This window comes from Macaca thibetana, chromosome 5 (genome assembly GCF_024542745.1).
Source record: "Macaca thibetana thibetana isolate TM-01 chromosome 5, ASM2454274v1, whole genome shotgun sequence".
Lineage (NCBI taxonomy): Eukaryota > Metazoa > Chordata > Mammalia > Primates > Cercopithecidae > Macaca > Macaca thibetana.
In genome coordinates, this window is record NC_065582.1 from 46,225,352 (window position 1) to 46,245,082 (window position 19,731).

Genomic DNA, 19,731 nt, shown 5'->3' on the forward strand with positions numbered 1-19,731 from the left:
CAAAATTAGTTTCCAAATCACCAGTCCTTATGTAGAAAAGCAGGATCCAGTAACATACATTTAAAAAATTAAAAGGGGGTTGGAAGAAAGGTATAAACGAGATTACACACTTACCCATGGTGACTCATTCTCATATGCTCAAGATTAAACAGAGCACTGAATCTAGGATCAGGAAAGAATTTTTTCCTCAGGGGAAGAAAGGGGTGTGGGATTTCCAAATGATCCGACAGTAGGATCATCTGTGTGGATCAGGTGAGCAAATCCCACATAATTAACTTCCTATTACTGTGAAGGAGCAAACACAGGTGAGGCACACGCCTTCCTGAAAGGTGTTTGCATAAAGCCCCTTCTGTTGTTTCCAATGCTACTGAGATTGAATGGAGAAGCAGGAGATATTGGGCTGGCACAACAATCTGAATACTTAACCTACTGTGCCATACACTTAAAAATGATTAAGATGGTCAAGTTTATGTTATGTGTTGCTGTTTTGTTTTAATTACAATTGAAAATAATAATTAAAAAAGCAGTCATTGGGATGAACTGCTCCATGAGACAGCTGAAAGGCTCTGGAAATGTGCAACGGTTTGAATGCTGGAAATCACAGCAACCCACTAAAGATGGAGGTGGATATAGAAATGGTAATGAGAACAGCTCTGGCCTGGGCATCAGGAAGCGTGTTCTAGTCTCATCTCTGCATGCTGAAACCAGCTGGCCTTGGACTCAGGGTATTTCCTAGGCCTAAATTAAGAATAGAAAGAGTAAAAAATGTTTTTCTCCTTTCATTAAGAAAAATTAGCCTTTATCCTCTTTTGAGTCATGTTGTTCTCCTTGAGGTATTTCAATAAAAATCTCGAAGAAAATCTATTCTGCTTTGGAAGTATACGGTTTAGAAAAACAACAGATTCTGTTTGAAAACAAACAGATGTTTTCAAGGCTAGAACTTAGTTGAAGGATGAAAAATATTTCAATATCTATGTTTCAATTTCACTTAGTAAAAGCATGGGCTTCTCAACATATAACTAATTCTCCAACTTGGAGCAAAGCACATTTGCTAAAAAATTTAGTGTGCATAAAAGCTACTATAAAGAGTATCTTTTAGTTATTTAAGAATCACTGGCATAAATAGGTAGATATTAAAGATTTGGAAATCTCTGGGTATTAAAAATTGTAACTTAAATAATGAATACCAATATACTATACATTTTAAGTAAATCTATGCACATTTTCTATTCAAATATAAGTAAACATAAAAATATTACAAAGTCAAATATATATATTATAGTTTAATGATAAATCTTCTACACCAAGTTTTTTTTAAAAGAAACACTTCCCTTTAGTAACTTAGGCAAAGGGCAATAAATCTGCTTACCTAATATTTTATAACTCTTTTTTTCTCTATATGTTAAACTCAAAATGGAAAACTGTAAGTTAAAATACTTCCACTGAAAATTTATGTGATTTCCTAATGTTGCATTTTGATAGCTATTTAATGTTATGCTTCTAAGAGCATTTACACTTGTTTTCAGAAAATATAAAAATTCATTGGAAACACCCATCACTATGTTAAACAGTATATGAGTTAGAATAAATCACAAGGAAGAAAAAAAATCTGAAAAGTTAGGAATACTAAGAGGCTCATAAAAAGGAGATACACCAAGATATACCAAGTATATGATTTTAAAAACAAAAGAAAGCAAGAAAATAAGGTCACCTGAAATGAAGACAGCAAGTCCTGAGCCCAGTCTTCAAAGTGCAGGGTAGAAGACACAGGAGTCTCGCCTTTCTTGATTGCCAGAGTAAATGGAAGAAGCTGGTTTTGGGTCTCCACCAGCATACAGCAACAACCCTTCTATTCACTTCAGAGCAAAGTGATCTACTAACTACACTTACTTGGACTCTTAGTGCAATGAGAGGGTGTGGTAGACACTTCATACAATAACAATAATGATCCTCAACACTTACAATGCAGGTATGAAGATTCTATAAAATCTTGTGAGCAGATGGAAGGGAAAGAACATCAAAGATGGTAAAAAGGATTAGCAAGCTAGTTAATACACTATAGCGGTGAAAGTTCTAAAGTACAATCTGGGTTTCTAGAGCATGTATATGGAAAAGTGAACACTTTAATACAGAGATAATTAGAATAAAGAAAGAATGATTTAACAAATGCTGGCGATACTCATCACTTTATAATTATCTTCCAAAATTCTTTTTTTTTTTTTGAGACGGAGTCTTGCTCTGTGGCCCAGGCTGGAGTGCAGTGGCCGGATCTCAGCTCACTGCAAGCTCCGCCTCCCGGGTTCACGCCATTCTCCTGCCTCAGCCTCCCAAGTAGCTGGGACTACAGGCGCCTGCCACCTCGCCCGGCTAGTTTTTTGTATTTTTTAGTAGAGACGGGGTTTCACCGTGTTAGCCAGGATGGTCTCGATCTTCTGACCTCGTGATCCGCCCGTCTCGGCCTCCCAAAGTGCTGGGATTACAGGCTTGAGCCACCGCGCCCGGCCGACTATCTTCCAAAATTCTTTTCTTTTTTTGTTTTTCGGTCAGGACCTCTCTCCAAGGTTACTGAATCGAACTATAAAGTTCCTCTATGGAAATAATATGTCCAAAAAAAAAAAAAAAAAAAGGAATAGCTGTCTAGAAGCAGAGTACATTCAATAGGTAGCTGGAAGTCAAGTACTTTATTCCTCTGCTAGGATTAAGTAACCATTCCCACCTGGTCCACTTCTTGACCAATTTTCTAAAGTGGAGTCAGTCTGTCTCTCTTGCTCTTTCTCTAACGTGGGCTTTAAAATCAAAGTTTAGGTTAAAAGAGATAGATTAGAAAATATAAATTTAACACACACATATACAAACACAGAGCTGGAAAGCAAGAGAGCTTCCTCAGTCAAGTAGACCCACTTTTGGTGTTCTTTTACACATCAACCACATCTCAACTAACCAAAAATTAGGGCAAATCAGACATGTATTATAAAAATAATGGGAAAGAATATTAGAAATGTGAACTATTCCAGGAAATCCGGACTATACTTTAATAATATGGTTTCAGATCCAATAACTAGAATAACCAGAACTTCTGGTGAACAGCTAATCCTCTTTCATCTCTCCTCTTCATCTTTAAGCCATTCATAAACTCTTGATTCAGGAATGCACATTCTTCTTTAAACAGACACCTACAAAATACTTTCTTTGATTTAATCATGTCTTTTGAGTTTTTCGGCGACAGTTAGGTACTTTCTCATATTCTAACCTTTCTAAAAATTCCTTTTCACTTTTGTCATCCTCTAAATATGTCCTCTTTGGAGGACAGTTTGATCTCGTTCACTGCCAGAAAAAACTAAACACTTATCTTTTTAAGCAGCACAGCATACTCACTCCCTTCATCTCACTGAAGAGAGATTAAAGTTACTCCCTCAGTTTTGGTTCTTGCTTTCCTATTCCACTCTTTATAAGTATTTACTTCTGTTGGATTTTCTTTCTTGTCTCTTTTTCCCTCTATGCCCAACTCAGGATTTCTCCAAGAGTAATCTAAGGACCATCTACATCAGAATCAGCAGGGGTTCAAGTAAGAAACTGCAGTTTTCTGGACCTCTACCCAGACTTAATAAAAATATTAGAAGGAGGGTAGAGCCCAAGAATCTTCACTTTAGAAGTTACCCAGTGATTGTTATGCACACTGAAGTTTAAGGACCACTGACTGCTCTAGACCCTTGTTTTTTCCCAACCAAATGACACAAGGACTCTGCCAAGCTATAAGTATCTTAGGATCATCTGAAAAGAGAGAACACCTTAACAGTTCTCTCTTTGCATTCCTTCTATTTGCCTTCCTTCTAAAATACACATGGAAGAGGAAAGAAAGCTTGGAGAGTGGGCTGAATATGAGACATCAGCATAAATGCAGACTTGTCAGCCCTGCTCTGTGGCTGCTGCCAATTACAGTAGCCAGACCTGAAAGAGGACTTGATTACATGTAATTTATAAAAAGTAAACAAGCTGGGTGGCTTGTGAACAATGAATGGTGATATTGCAGCCAAGAGGTAAGAAAATGCATGAAAAAATGACTCAGCATCCCCCTACTAGACAACAATTGGCTGTACTCTAAGCTAGGAGAGTAAAGGAAAAAAATGAGTATTTTGGTAATGATTTAAATGACAACAGATCCTTGGAGAGAGAATTTGCCTATCACCTAAACCCTCTAGTGATCAAAGGCTCAGCCATCTCAATGACTGTTTTTCTCAAACATTATTTTAGTCAGAAAAATAAATGCTTGCTTCCGGTGCTATGACACAATCCAACTGGAAACATAGGAATATACTAAATGAATATTTAATGATGTCTCTTAATAAAGAGACAAGAAAGAAAATCCAATAGAAGTAAACACTTACAAAGAGTGGAATAGGAAAGCAAGAACCAAAACTGAGAGTAACTTTCATCTCTCTTCCGTGAGATGAAAGGAATATGCTGTGCTGCTTAAAAATTGCATAATACTAAAAGAACCAAGCTTTATGAACCCCTCTACATGAGGATTTCTCAACTTCAGCACACTGATATTTTCAGCCAGATAAATATGCGCAACACAGCGTGTTTAGTAGCATCCCTGCTTCTTCCCACTAGATACCAGAAGCATTCCTCCTCCTAGCTGTAGCAACCAAAATGTCTCCAGAAATTGTTAAATTGATAGGGAAGTGCTGGGAAGGGAAGAGCGTGGTCCCTTTAAATGATCTCGAAGGGAGGAAGGCGTGGTCCCTGACTAGGGATCCACCCCCTCGATCCTAGGTGAGGCCTGGCACTCCAGCCTTGGCGCCCAAAGGTCGCCTTTCCCAAGACCACCCTGGCCGGCCATGCCCCCATCTGTGTCTATAAAAACCTCCCCCTCCAGAGTCCCTAGGAACAAGCGGCTGGAGGTCCTGACGAAGACGTTCGCGGGAGAAGACACAAGCGGCTGGTCGTCGAGAGAGCACACCGTGGAAGAGCACTGGCAGGCAAGCTGACCGTGGACTGGCCGAACAACTCAGAGTATGGCCGGAGAAGCTGGAGAAGAGTCAGGCGGCTGAGTGGCCCCACTCCAGGGGAAAACCATCTCCCTTCTGGCTCCCCCATCTGCTGAGAGCTATTTCTGCTCAATAAAACCTTGCACTCATTCTCCAGCTCCACGTGTGATCCAATTCTTCTGGTACACCAAGGCAAGAAACCCTGGGATACAGAAATCCCTCTGTCCTTGTGATAAGGAAGGGGGTTTAACTGAGCTGGTTAACACAAGTTGTCTATAGAGGGCAAACTAAAAGAGCACCCCGTAACACACGCCCACTGGGGCTTCAGTTGTAAACTTTCACCCCTCGACACTGCGGTGGGGTCAGAGCCCCTCAGCCTGCTCGTCTGTATGCTCCCCTAGAGGTTTGAGCAGTGGGGCCCTGAAGAAGTGAGCACATCCCCATTGCATGCCTTGCGAGGGGGACAAGGGAACCTTTCCTGTTTCAAAATGTCCTGTGGAGGGGTCAAAATCACCTACCCACGTCTACTAAAAACTGTCGTACACAGAAACATCGTGAAGAAATTGTGCATATTAAACAGCTCATAGAACACATTTTTTACATAATCAAATTTTGCTCCTAAATACATATTTTTAAATATATTTTATATAAATCTATATATATACACATATTTTTCCATTACCAGGGACTAAAATACAAAGCCTTTTTTTTTTTTTTGAGACAGGGTTTCACTCTTGTTGCCCTGGCTGGGGTGCAATGGCACGATCTCGGCTCACCGCAATCTCCGCCTCCCAGGTTCAAGTGATTCTCCTGCCTCAGCTTACCGAGTAGCTAGAATTACAGGCATGCACCACCACACCTGACTAATTTCTGTATTATTAGTAGAGACGGGGTTTCACCATGTTGGCCAGGCTGGTCTCTTATCTCCCGACCTCAGATGATACAGCCACCCCACCTCCCAAAGTGCGGGGATTACAGGGGTGAGCCACCGTGCCCAGCCTAAAATACAAAGTGTTAAGAGTGTTTTAGTGAGCTATCTAAGCCTTGATAACAGTGCCACATGACAAAATAACTGAGTAACTCCTCCCTTTTCTTAGTCCCAATCAATCAGTTGACATATGCTGTCAACTTTATCTTAAAAGTATTTCTGTTCATTTAACAGGGCCAACATATCCATCAGACAGAAGGCACAGTGCTTGGGGCCCATGATACTTTTAGGAGCACACAAAAAGTGTCTTAATACTTTCTTTTAAAAATCAAAATAAAAAATGAAAAATAACTACTCCAGGTTAGAATATATTCATCTTTATACTGACATAGCTGCAAAATAGTTTTTAATTTTTTTAACCTAGGAAGGGGGGGACCTATGAAGGGACCTATGTACCACTGGGGCTCACAAAAGTCACAACGTGGCCCCACCATCGGAGGGGAGATAAGTAAACAAGCAAATATCAAGTGTGGCAAGTGCTATGCTATGAGAATAACAGAGCGTGACAGGAGGACAAAACAGATGCTCCCAGCACAATATGTCTGTGTGTACATGTGGCAGTGGTGGTGGAGGTCAGAAAAGGCTCCCAAAGTTAGCCTGGTTGTGAGACGGAAAAGAGAGGGTTCAAGGACTCCTGGAGGAGAGGAGAGCAGGTGCAAAGGCCCGGACAGAGAGAGATCTCAGAGCTGATCTGGACCATGAAAGTTCAGTATAGCTGAAGGGGAGAGACTGAGTGGAGAAGGGAGCAACAAACACTACTGGATGGATGTGCTGCTGCCACATAAAGGGCCATGCAAGCCAAAGGAAGAGGCAGAGGCACTCCGAAGAGCAAAAGAACGCCGCAGAACAGCTTCGAGCTATGGAATGGCATTATCAGATTGGTATTTCAGAAAAGTCATTCTGGCTGCCTTGACAAGACAGTTAAGAGGGGCCCAAGAGGAGGCAGAGAGCAGCAACTGCAACTGGCTATTGCAGCAATCCAGAAGAAAGGCAAAGATGGCTTAGGCAAGAGTGGCCAATAAATCGAGATACTTGGGAGGTAAAACTGACAGGGTTTGGTCATTGGGTGTGGAGAATGAGAGACAGAGAAAAGTAAAAGAAAACCTGGCTGAGCCACTGTACGAGGAACAGCCAAGAAGACCAGGTTTAAGGGAAAGGATGATAAGATCTGCTGTGGGCATTCTGACTCTGAGTTGCTGTGGGCTATATAAGCCGTTTTGGATTTAAACCCTTAGATCCATAGATCTATGGAATGAGAATTGGGCTGAGATAGAGTACTCAAATTATCAACATATAATTCAGGACATTTAACTAGGTGTTAAGAGCCATAGATGAGTTTTAAAGGTCAGAAAACATCCAAGATTATAATAATGTTTGTGTCTAAGTTGGTAAGAATTCTTATGGTAACTGAGAGCCTCACATTTTCAAAGGAGTTCACGATCTCACAACAGATGAAGAACCAACTAACAAAGATGAAAAGAGGAGGAGACCAACCAGGGCTAGCACTGGAACCCTCAAGAACTCCAGCACTTAGGAACATCAGAGACTGGTGTTTAAATAAGGGTGATGGAAAAAGGACCCAGCTGTATTCCATTATGAAATGAACAGCAGGTGAAAAAAAGGGATAACCAAATGTAAACAGCAATGCAAGAGTCTGGCTGGGAAAAGGAGAAACAGAAATCAGATCTTACTCCAGCTTCATCTTTGAAAATTGAATCCATCTTTTAAGGTCCTGGTGAAACGGCTCTTGCCACCTTCATTAAGCCTTCACAGAGTACCTGAATTAACCTATCATTGCTGGATTCTTCTACCAGAATGTCTCACACATCACTGATCATTATGTAATTTGTAGAACTAAGTGCAACCTGTGTCCCCTAGCAGCACACAGCTCTCAAAGGTGAAAACAGTGTTCGCTTGGTACTCTTCTTTTGCATTCTTCACAGTGCCCTGTTCACGTGAGCATTCACTCTGACAGAAAGGATTTTATCTGGGAGGTGAGAGATGGGCCCCGACAGAACAATTGGTTAAGTAGTATGACTTTGGACTAATCAATTCATCTCCCTTAGGCTTATTTTCATTCCCCGTAAAAGGAGTGGGTTGGGTTCTTTTGGGTGGAGAAGGAGATAGTGTAATTAGCAAAAAGTTTCAATATAGCTATTGTTTTTGTAATGCAAATCATAGAAGATAAAACTGGATTAAAAGCCAAAGGACACTCAAACAATACATGAGAGAGGAGTGGGTTAGAAAAGGTTAAGAAATACTGGACAAGAGAATTTACAATTTTAGGCTCAAAATTCTACAATTATTTGATCGTGCTGTTTAACAGTATGTGCAAGGCACTGCACTATATATCTGAGACAGAACAAACGCCAACTCTGTCCTCTGGAAATTAATATCCTATTACAAACACCAAAGAATGATAAGTGAAGCCGTAATTTTCACAAATTCCTGTGTTTACACCTTTTTCTCTGTATACTGTGGGTCACTATGAAAATCAACTAGAAAAATATATTAGGCTTGCTTTTCCCATTTGAAACATTCAGCATTTATAAATTTGTCTCTCAACTATTTGACTGCTTAAAGGAATAGAAAGAAAAATAATACCGTTCAATAGCGCCAGTTTAATTGTGTGCCTTTTTCTTTGGAGGTAAATGACCTATATACCCAGCAAAGATTACTCAGAAGGCTTTGGTTTTATGTAACAGCATCACTAGGAACAAAGTACCTTCCCAAATATTTTACATTCTTAGGAGTTCAATATTTCCTTTTACCTTTTCTCAACACTTCAAACATGTAAACCTGAAACTGTCAAGAACATGTAAAGTAAATACTCCTTCCTACATAACTGTGGGGTCAATTATAACTTTGCCAGAGGGTAGAGGGTTCAAAAAATACCCCCCTAGCTGAATGAGGTAATCGTTCCTCATCAAGCTCTACACAACAGCACTGGAATTCAAAACGCCAAAGGTAGCTTTTACCTAGTATCTCTCTTACAAAAGTCAAAGATTAAAGCACTTCTCTCTCGATAATCAAGGAGTCATCATCCCTCCACCAGCACCTTAGTCTTGGCAACTCCAACTCTGGCCACAGCAGTGATGGGAATGTGCTAAGGACTGGAGCTGGGAAGGCACACAGGCAGGTAATTCTTTCATCAGGTAGTCATCTCAGGGAGGAGTTCTGCCAGTCAGAAAGTGGCCTAACCACATTTCCCAATACAGCAGTAACTAAAAGCTGCATTTCAGGAGAGAAAAACAATCTACATGCTGGGTGGAACATTATTATTTCTCTTCTTGATTACTACGTAAGAGTGACACAAATTAACACTCTCTTTTTAGAGAAAAGGTGAAAGAATGTGTGTGTAAAGATTGGGACACAAATATTTTGTGATCTTGATATCTAGGCTTATATCACAGAGAAGCAGAAATGAATAGGAAAAGAAAGGGTAGGGAACTATGGCACAGAGTGCTTTTACCTTCCTCTCATTTAAAAAAGTTAGCAAATAAAATGTTACAGCAACTGGCTGGCTAATGCATTAAATACAACAATAAAAACTACAACAATGAGGCAGAAGATCACTTGGGGCCAGGAGTTCGAGACCAGCCTGGGGAATGTAGAGAGACCCTGTCTCTATTTCCTATTTAAAACAAACACTACAACAAAATGTGTTGAGTTCTTCCCATGCTTATGTCCAGGACTTCATTTCACAAAAGCAAATATGAAACTTGCTTAACTTAAATTGCATTTACCTGCTTATTTCACATTTAAATAGCTAAATATCTCTAGTCGATAATGATAAATAACTTAACCAAGCAACATAAGTTATAAAACCTTGGTATTATTTGACATTTTGCCCCTCTTCTGACAGGAGGATGGCCTCCTCTCACTTTTCTCTTGAAATGTGAAATGGAATTTTGATGCTTTCCCCTACGTGCAGTATTCTTAAGTATGTATAAAACTGTTTTTGAAATAAATTTAAGCTACATGAGTCAAACCAAAAGAAAATAAATAAAAAAGGAAAAGGAAAAACAATCAACAGGATAGTTAAAGCAAAGTTTAATATTTGTCTTCCTAAAAAAAGAAAGGCTTAATATTTTTTACATTGAAATGTTTGGACTCTTGGTATATTGTTTTTAATTCATGGGACAATGTGGCCATTTGTTTTTTTCCTCTTAGGACATTGTTTTTTGAACACATAACTTAAGAGAACTGCCTAGGCCAAGTATGAATTCAAAGTAGAAAGCTGGGAGAAAAGAAAACCACCATCAGAAAAACACTTGGTAAATGTGGCATTCTTTTGAGTATATAAAAATAAAAGAAAACTCAGTTTAGAAAGATGATAAACATTACTGAAACACACACTAAGAGGTGAGGAAAGAACGATTAAATGATAGAAAAAAGTTAACTCACATTTCTCCTTCTAGAAGTTCTATTCCTTTATAACTTATATCCTCCACGTGCAGTTTGCATATAGTAGCTCTGCTAAAAACAACCACATGGAAAATTTTTGTTCCAGATAATACTGCAGGACAGGGCTTGGCAGCTACAAGTTGTAATCAGAATGCTTCAAGAGCTAATGTAACAGAGATAACAACCAAACATGCATTACAGTGCATAGTCTTAATTCTTTTTAAAACCAGGCTGGGAGAAGGTCAAAAGCTCTTAGGTTATAGTGTACTTTATTCAGCAATGAGAACTTTTAAACTAGGGAGAACTTTGCTCCATGAATAAGTGAATTGCTTAAAAAAGAAATGATTCTTTTTTCCAGTTAGGGCATTCTTCTATTAAAGATGCTCAAACATACAAGCCTAGAATGAGCAAAAATTTCCAGTTACTAAAAATGACTTTCCCCAGCAATTCTACAGGCCTAAATTGTCATCTACAATTGACTGAGGCTCCTATAGCCATCCCACTGGCAAAGGAAGAGCCTAGTTATTTAATAAATATGGAAATCCACAGTACAATGGGCCACTTTTTGCCAGGGGTAATATAAAAAAGAAAGAATGCTAATTTTATGGGTGTTACACCCCAAGAGGGGAGAATAAAGAGACCTGTGACTTGGTAAGTTTTCTGTATTAGTTGGCAGACTGAGATAAAAGGAGTCACAGAAAGATCGTGACTTCAATCCAAGTTCAAATGGCAAATTCAGATGGAGCTCTAACTTGGTGGAAATTAAGCACCACGTTGATGTGAGAAATGTGAAATGAGAGAAATCCCTCCATCCACAGTGAGAGGGGGTTTCATGTGATCCGTTGGTGTTATTCTCTCCCCCCTCAACACAAGCTGGCACTCACACAGCTGGGCTAAGATGGCTTCCAAAGTCCGAAATAAGACGCTAGCCCAAGGCAGCCCTGGCCCTGCTGCTGGAACTCAGAAGCAAATGAATCAAAGGCTCTTTTATTCTCCCTCCCACCAGAACATGCTCCCTCTCTGTTGTAAACTAACTGCTTGCCAGAATGAATTACTTAGCTTAAAACAGACATAAAGAAATCTTAAACAACTCATGTCCCTTGGAATTTTAATAAGTTCAGGTGACCAAACAAGTTGTTTTGTTCATTTCTAGTTTGATGCAGAAAATTCACTTGTGCTCAGGAGCCCATGAGGAACAATAGATCTTAGCAGAAACAAAAACTTCTCAAACTAGAAGATACAGCTGACAGCCACACTCCACACATGAAATTGGGGTGTTGGGAAGCAGTTCTTTTTTCATGAGGACATCTAAACTCAACACAAATGTTTGTTCTTCCTTTAAAACCAGCCCTCCCTTAAGATTTTGCTGTTGCTGCCGGCAGTACACCAGCTCTTACAAGAGCAAAGTGTAAAATTCATTTGCAGAGTCTTCCCTGGCATCTCCCACCCCTCTATCCCCTGTTGTCACTCTAAACTCTTAGGTAATAGTACTTCATTTGGCAACTAATCATATATGGCCGTATAACATATCTCCTATAAAATGATTGACAACTTGTCTTCACAAACAGATTAGAAACTCCTTAAAGGCAGGGAGTGGGCCTTTCCTTCCTTGCATTCCACACATGGCACATAACAAAAGCTCCTGCGATACTTGTTTATTATTCAGTCAACAGGCATCTGTTGAGCTCCTACTCTGAGCCAGGCATTGCACAGGGGCTCAAGACACAGCACCCAGCCCAGGAGCACAGCAGCCAAAGGCCCTGCACACAGATCTGCCTTTAGTTAAAAACCAAGAGTCCCCAAAGAATACTGCTGAAGCAGTCACTAAACTATTTAAGATAAATAATAAAGATTTCCCCAAAAGGATGATGTTCCCCAAAAATGTATGTTGTAGCTTATTGAAGAGCTCCCCATTTGTCCCTTCCACCCAAGAAAATGTCTAAGAGGAATGCTAAACTGCAACAGAGCTTCTGCTGAAGATCTATAGCTCTTCCCTCACCCATTTTACAGATAAGGAAACTGAGGATCAGAATGGTCAAATGCTCCTGTGGGTGAGTAGTGGCAAAGCCAAGTAGAATTCGGGTCCTGACACTCAGTTTGAGTTTCCTTCCACTATAGCAAAACATCCCCAGTAAAAGCATCAGTGGTTGCATCAAATTACATTTTAAAACAAAATTCTTCAAAAGTAAAGTAGTAGCCCACCTACTACAATGCTCCTTCTGGCTGTCAGTATCTGTAAGAAAATTAGGAGTGCTGAGTACCTAATACATGTTTTCAATCTATCACCTCTGGCCAGGCACGGTGGCTCACGCCTATAATCCCAGCACTATGGGAGGCCGAGGCGGGCAGATCACCTGAGGTCAGGAGTTCGAGACCAGTCTGGCCAACATGGCAAAACCCCATCTCTACTAAAAATGCAAAAAAAAAAAATTAGCCGGGCGTGGTGGTGGGAGCCTGTAATCCCAGCTACTTGGGAGGTTGAGGCAGGAGAATCAGTTGAATCCGGGAGACAGAGGTTGCAGTAAGCCATGAGCCAAGATCATGCCATTGCACTCCAGCCTGGACAAGAGCGAAACTCCGTCTCAAAAAAAAAAAAGAATCTATCACCTCTGAAACTTTCTCAGTCTGCAAATTATCAATAGCTTATCTGCATACTTTTATGTTAAGTCCAAAATATGGAATTTTACTTACTCTCAAAAAATGCTGTGTGTTTTACACCTTACATTTTTAAGCAGATTATGGCAAAATACACTGAAATAACCAGTCACTTGTCAAACAGATTATCCAACTATAACTCTTGCCATCTTTTGTTCCAAGATGATCTCTTAAAAAAATAATTTTAAAGAGCCAGCAGAATTCTCTACCCTCCAAATTAATGCACCTTCCTAACAGCAATTTTGAATCTCAAAAGGTAGCAGTCAGCTTTAGAGATTCAGCAAGTTTCACATGGAGAGTTTTGCGCTTATCATTAAGCCCGGGCACAACAAATGAACTATCATTAACTATCGTAAAGGCTTAATGTAATTGCAAGTTGATGATCTCTGTTAACAGAAAAAATGTTCTTGCTACACTTTAAAAGGTAAAAACATTGGGAATCTGAATTATGTTTACTAACATGAGGATGGCAAGAACAAATTTCCTTCAACAGAATAATTATGCTTATTCAGTCACTGTAAGCAGAAACATCAGAATCCATTGATTGCTAGTGGTAATTGCCAAAAAGGTATAGGAAGAGCTTCTAGACATGACAGTCCTCTTTGTTGTAGTGACACTACAGAGCAGGGGTTTCATGCTTAGCACAGGTCCTGGGTTGTCCTTGAACCAAGGAGATGCTGACACTTGGCCTGCCCATGCCCCCCTCCTCCATGTCAGATGTCAGGTGCCCACCCAGTAGGAGAGGCTATTTCTGTTTCTAGGCCCATTTCCAGAACCAGGGGTGTGTTTTCGAAGTCCAGACAAGAGTTGTCCTGTTAATTGACAGCTGCAGAGCAGACGGAGAGCCCACGCTGGGTACAGATTACCCACCTAAGAACTGGCTGGGGCCTTGCTCCCAGGCTGACTGTGAGCTAACAGGCCACCTTGCTCTGGCCTCAGAAGCAGGTTCTCCTGCTGAGATTGTGCACCTGCCCAATGCTGACAGCTGGGCTATGGAGGAGCCCAAACTTAGCGTTCAGGCTTCAGGCAAGGAAGCTCCTCCTGTCGAGCTAGCTGTGGTAGCCAGCTGTCTTGAAACAATACTTTGTTTACAGACTTGCATCTTGTTTCAGCTAAAATTTCAGGTTCTGATGAAAATTCCACCCTTATTTCTTTAAATAATTCTTTAAAAATCTGAGCACCATTGTTGAGTGCATACTACCAAGACTTTACTTGTTTTCTGTAACCCTAGTGACAGTAATCTGTTTATGATTCCATCAGGTCCTTAACAAAGTAAAAAAGCAGCTGTTTAATATATAACACAGGATGAAAACAGCAACACCACAGTAGCAACCCTGAAAATAAGCATTAAAAATTTTCACCTACATTTTAAGTAGATTTTAAAAACTTCCAGGAGAATGAAACGCATACAAGAAAGAACCCTTTTGTGAATATAGAAAAAATTAAAAAGAGAAGGAAAAGCTGGGGAATCTGCTGACTACTCTTGACTTTCATTTTCTTTTGTGTCACTCTTTAGAAAATTCAAGAAAAGCTTACACATCAGACTAACACACTAGTGTGTGAAAAACCAATCCTGCTTGAGTTGACTATGAAACAGTAAACATAAAACGGAGTTGTAAATGGAATACGTTGGGGGCCATATATGAGATGGCTTTAAAGATAAAATTATAACAATTTAAGGCCAGGTGTGGTGCCTGTAATCACAGCACTTTGGGAGGCTGAGGCGGGCGGATCACCTGAGGTCAGGAGTTTGAGACCAGCCTGGCTAGCATGGCGAAATCCCATCTCTACTAAAAATACAAACATTAGGTGGGCGTGGTGGTGCATGCCTGTAATCCCAGCTGCTGGGGAGGCTGAGGCAGGAGAACTGTTTGAATCTGGGAGGTGAAGGTTGCAGTGAGCCAAGATCGTGTCACTGCACTCCAGCCTGGGTGACAGAGCAAGACTCCATCTCAAAAAAAAAAGATTAATTAAAAAAAACTAAAACAATTTTTTTGTCACTTAAAAGCCCTTATGGATCATCTTAATCAGTGTTCGGACTACCATAAATGCTGTAAACAGTGAGATAATTATCAAAGTCCCATGGGCCAAATATTCCAAACAGAATCATGATGCTCAAACTCCCTGAAGTCTCATTTAATAATTATAGTACCAAGAATTCAAGATACCTTTTCATAGCGAATCCATTCATTACAAATCATTATCCAGAAACATTTTGCCTACTGGGTGGCCAACAATGTTTTCTTTATCCAGAAAAATAAACATTCTACATGAAAAAAACAAGCATAGGAAATGCATGTATACATGCCCATATCTTTGATGGTCAAAGCTACTTTAGCAAAAACCACCTAACCTGGACACCAATGCCAAAAGATCAATAATCTGGGAATGTCAAAATCTTCCTGATTCTTCTTCTTCCACCAACCTGACAGCTAAAATACAAGCCTTATTTAACCTGACAGTTAAATAAGCCTTATTTAACTCATTATACTCCATGCTGGTTTCCTCTATTCTGACAGCCACCCTGTCCACTGTCTTCCCAGACTATCTCCATCTACTTTATTCATGGGTAAAGAAAACACCAGTGCTACACCAGGCAAAGAAAATCCTAGTTTCTCCCAAGCTGTTAGGCATATTCATCCTCCTGTGGAAAACACAATGTAGTCAGCCCACTGTCTCTCTCAAATGTTCCCACAGTTTCAGTCTACACTGAACTTGTTCCTCAGAACAGCCAGAAAATATCCATACCGCTCAACTTAGACACAGTCATATACCACTTTGCATTGTTGGCTTTTTCACATATGCTTGTCTCATGGTCCTAAAGACTCAAAAAGCTACTTAAAGGTAAAGACCAGGTCTTAATGTTTCCTTAGCACTGTGCACCTGATCCATAGCCCACCTAATTCTTGTATTCTCAACTAATATTCAGAGTCAGGAAAAGTTAAAATCTGAAAGGAACTTTATTTTGTTGTTGCTGTTTTTGCTCCCTGTCATCTAGGCTGCAGTGCAGTGGCACAAACTCTGCTCACTGCAACCTCAACCTCCCGGATTCAAGCATTTCTCCTGCCTCAGTCTCCCCAGTAGCCGGGATTACAGGCGTACACCACCACGCCCGGCTGTTTTTTTTATTTTTAGTAGAGACAGGGTTTCGCCATGTTGGCCAGGCTGGTCTTCTGACCTCAGGTGATGCACCGGCCTCGGCCTCGGCCTCCCAAAGTGCTGGGATTACAGGTGTGAGCCTGAAGGACCTTTAGAGATAACCTAGTCTAAGCTCCACATTTGAAATGAACGAGGTGAGAGTCATTAATCTTTTACAGTGAATCAATCAGGCAGATCTGGGTTCAAATGCAGGACTGTTTTCTGTGAAATAGAGATGACATCTACCTCAGAAAACAGTTGTAATGATCAAATTATACTTTCCTTTTTGTTTGTTTTTCTTGTTAAGACATAATCTTTTTGGCTGATTTTTTTCCTAGTGAATAGTTCAATTGAATTCTAAGCCCAAGATGCAGGGCTTTTCTCCGACTGTATTTTCTGACCTTATGGTTGGTGTCTAATACAGTGCCTCGCGTCTTTTGAGTTAGTCATGAATGAACCATGTGAAAGAATGAATTAAACCTATATTATCACTTTCTCGTTCAGCAAATGTCTTATTCTTTAGTTCCTCCAAGAATCTGTCTTTCCTAAGTTGGGCCTTCTCAAAACAAATATATTTATCTCCCTACCCCTTCCTCCCTTCCTTCTCTCTCTCTCTGTCACACACACACACACACACCCCTTTCCCTTTAGAACAGCTGGAGAAAAAAAAACACTGCCTCCCTCATATTTTTGGAATAAAGTTAGCATTTTTACTAGGATATTCAGGAAAACTGATAGATGGACAGGATTTGGAGGTATTACACATCTCTGGAGAGCTTTCTTATGATTTGTGGCATCGAGTCCTTCAATAAAATTACTTGTCTATAATAAATTCTGGCAGAAAATAAATCAGAAATTCACTGGTGAGTTGTCAGTGAAGTTAAATACTTCACTCTGTTCTATACAAGCAAACAGTGACTAATAGGATTAACCTGAGCTCTAATACTGGGTGTAGATATTCTTCAACGACAAACGGGTTCCATTAGTACAGGCATTAAATTTATATATTTAAGGGGGCATAAATTTTGCTTTTGCAAACACATTTTACTAGAAAAATATTTGGTCCAGGTGTCAGGACAAAAGTGTGATTTCTTTCCTTTGCAGGGGGCAGCAACAAAACCACCAATGGGAAGAATGAGATCCCAGACCTCTGAAGAGGACACAGGTTTCCACTAAAGCAAGGTTGATACTTTCAAGGAATATTTTTCGTAACAGCTAAAACGGTTTAACACATAGCATCTTGTATCAATTACACAAACACCATTAAAGCCACTCTGGTTCCCTGGGAAAGGACTGCAACTGAAATCCCTTCTGGCTTCAGCTGTCCCCTCCTGCCGAGTTTGACAGCACATCCAAGGCGCCCAAACACCAGCCACTAGGCTCCCCCCAGCGCCCTCCTCTCGCAGCAAACCGCTAAAGCTCCCGGGCCAAACTCCAAAGTCCCTCAATTCAAAACCGCGAAAATGTGAACCCTGCTAAGCAAACGGCAGGGCGCGTAATAACTTTTCTTTCTTTCCCTTTTGCGCGCATTCGATATGCTTGTCTCTACTACCAACTCCTCAGGTCCACAGCCCGCTTCCCGCAACCCATCTCGAGGGGCGGAGGAGAGGGAGCGCCCATCAAAAAGAAAGGGCTAGTGAGCCCTAAAACCTCGGCGGTTTTCCCGGTGCGGGAACTTTAGCACACATCAGCCCAATAATCAGATGCAGGGATAAAGCAGGAAGAAGGCTCCTCTCTCCATCGCACCCCATCCTTCCTAAGGAAGAAGAAAAGCACGCAGCAGTTTAGCTGGAAGTCTAGGCCCTTTTATGGGGAGAGCAGGTCCGCAAAGCAGGCTCTCTGGAACCTGGAGGAAGAAAGTTGTCTGGCCAAGTGGATGACTGGGGGTGAGGGAGTGCAAGGCACCCGGGTCCCGAGACCGCCAGGAGTAGGGGCCAAGGGGAAAGAGACCGGCATTTGTTTAAGAACCAACCCCGCGCTCGGCCAGCTGCAGCCGCCGGCGAGCCGACTGGGAAGGGGTGTGGACGCCGAGGCCCGCGGAGTGGTGCCCACAGCTGTACTTACATAACGCTTCAACTTTTTCTCCGGGGGGGACTTGCGGAGCCATCCGGAGCAGACCACTTCACCACCGCTCATGGTGCGCGCGTCTAGGGCTCCGGGCCGGGCAGCTGAGGGGCGGCGGGCGCGCTCCCGACACAGCCGACGCCTGTCGAGCGCGCAGCGGCGAGAACCTAGCTCTCCTTGTCGCGCACCCCGGACGGACTGGGCGGACAGGCTCCACGGTGCGTGGGTTCTACGAGTTCGAGTCTCTCCTCTGCAGGCCCACGAACCTGAACAGGCTCGCCGGCCTCCTTTCAGTGTTCCCGCCTCGCCTCCAGACGTGCCGTCTCGCCAGCTGCCTCAGCAGCGCTCGGACTCAGCGGGACTCTGCCCCGACTCGGAGCCGGAGCCTCGGTCCCTGGCGCTCCGCCCCCTAGGGACAAGACCTCCCCAGAGCGCTTTCCGAAACAGACACAGTGCTGTTCACGCACACATACACACACACACACACACACACACAATGCCCCGCGCGGTGCCCACTCCCGCTCGCCCGCCCGCCCTCGGTTTCGGTGCGCCCAGAGCGATCCTACTTCCCTCTCCTCGGGGGAGGGTGGGTCACTTCGCGGCACTCGGGGAACGCCGAGGAAAGGGGAAGCCGCGAGCCGCCTACGGGCAGCGGGCGCGGGGCTGGTCCCGGGTCACAGAGGGAGCCGCAGGGTTGGCGGCGAAGCGCGGGGCGTCTCTGAGCGGCGGGCGCAGGGAGGTCGCAGGTCAAGCTGGAGGGTGGGTCCGCTCTAGCTGCCGCCGAAGAGGGCGGGGAGCGGCGGAGGAACGAGGCGCTTGGCGACTTGGCTCCTGGGAGGGATCCCGCTGTCCCGTCTTCTCGCGCTCCTCCCCCGCCGCCTCCCCCACCCCGGGGCGCGCGGCAGGTTCTGAGCGGCTCGGCCCCAGATCCCGATCCCTCCCTCTCCCGGCCTCCGGGATCCCTCTTCCTCCCTTTCCTCCTCCCCTTCCCACGTTCAGGCCCGGCTCCGGTTTCTGCCCAGACTTTCTCTGAAACTCCGCCGGAGCGCTTCCAGCCAAAACAACAAGGGCTGGGGGAGGAGACGGACGAAGGGAGGGAGCAAGGGAGGGAGGGAGCGCGAGTCCGAGAGGCACCCTGGGATCTGTAGTTCGGAAAGCAGGAGCAGGGTCCTCCGCCGTCCGGCGGCCCCCAGTCCGCTCCTCGCCCGGGAAGACCGCAGAGGCCTCGGCTAGGGCGGAGGCACCGGGGCTCGGGCGCGGGGAGGACCGAGGGACGTTCGAATGTTCAGTCCGGGGCTTGCCATCTTGACTCAGCCCGGTGTCGGTTCGGAGCTTGTGCTGTGCCCGAGATCAAGAGTTTCGGGGGTTTTCTTTACTTGAGAGCCTGAAAAAACAAAACCGCCGGGAGACCACCATCCTGCCGGTCCCCGCCACGCGAGATTAAAGGACAGAACAAGAGGGCGCGGGAGCTACCAGCTTGGAGGGGAG

At 42.9% G+C, this 19,731-nt stretch overlaps 1 protein-coding gene and 1 pseudogene across 4 annotated transcripts in view; one reads left to right on the plus strand and one right to left on the minus strand.

The window, feature by feature from the left end:
* The window catches only part of GAB1 (GRB2 associated binding protein 1), a 129,981-nt gene extending 111,024 nt beyond the window's left edge, over nucleotides 1-18,957 (minus strand). For 2 of the 3 annotated variants that reach the window (XM_050791091.1, XM_050791089.1), the window contains exon 1: nucleotides 18,244-18,957. In XM_050791091.1, coding sequence (XP_050647048.1) covers nucleotides 18,244-18,315 — 72 coding nt within the window. In that variant the 5' untranslated portion in view covers nucleotides 18,316-18,957. Of the gene's footprint in view, nucleotides 1-10,386; nucleotides 10,456-18,243 lie in introns of all 3 variants that reach the window. The other variant, XM_050791090.1, reaches the window with a different exon arrangement.
* Nucleotides 18,314-19,370, plus strand: LOC126954979 (uncharacterized; annotated as a pseudogene). Its single transcript, XR_007725771.1, has one exon. The product of XR_007725771.1 is annotated as an uncharacterized LOC126954979 (transcript).
* The last annotated feature ends 361 nt before the right edge of the window (nucleotides 19,371-19,731 follow it).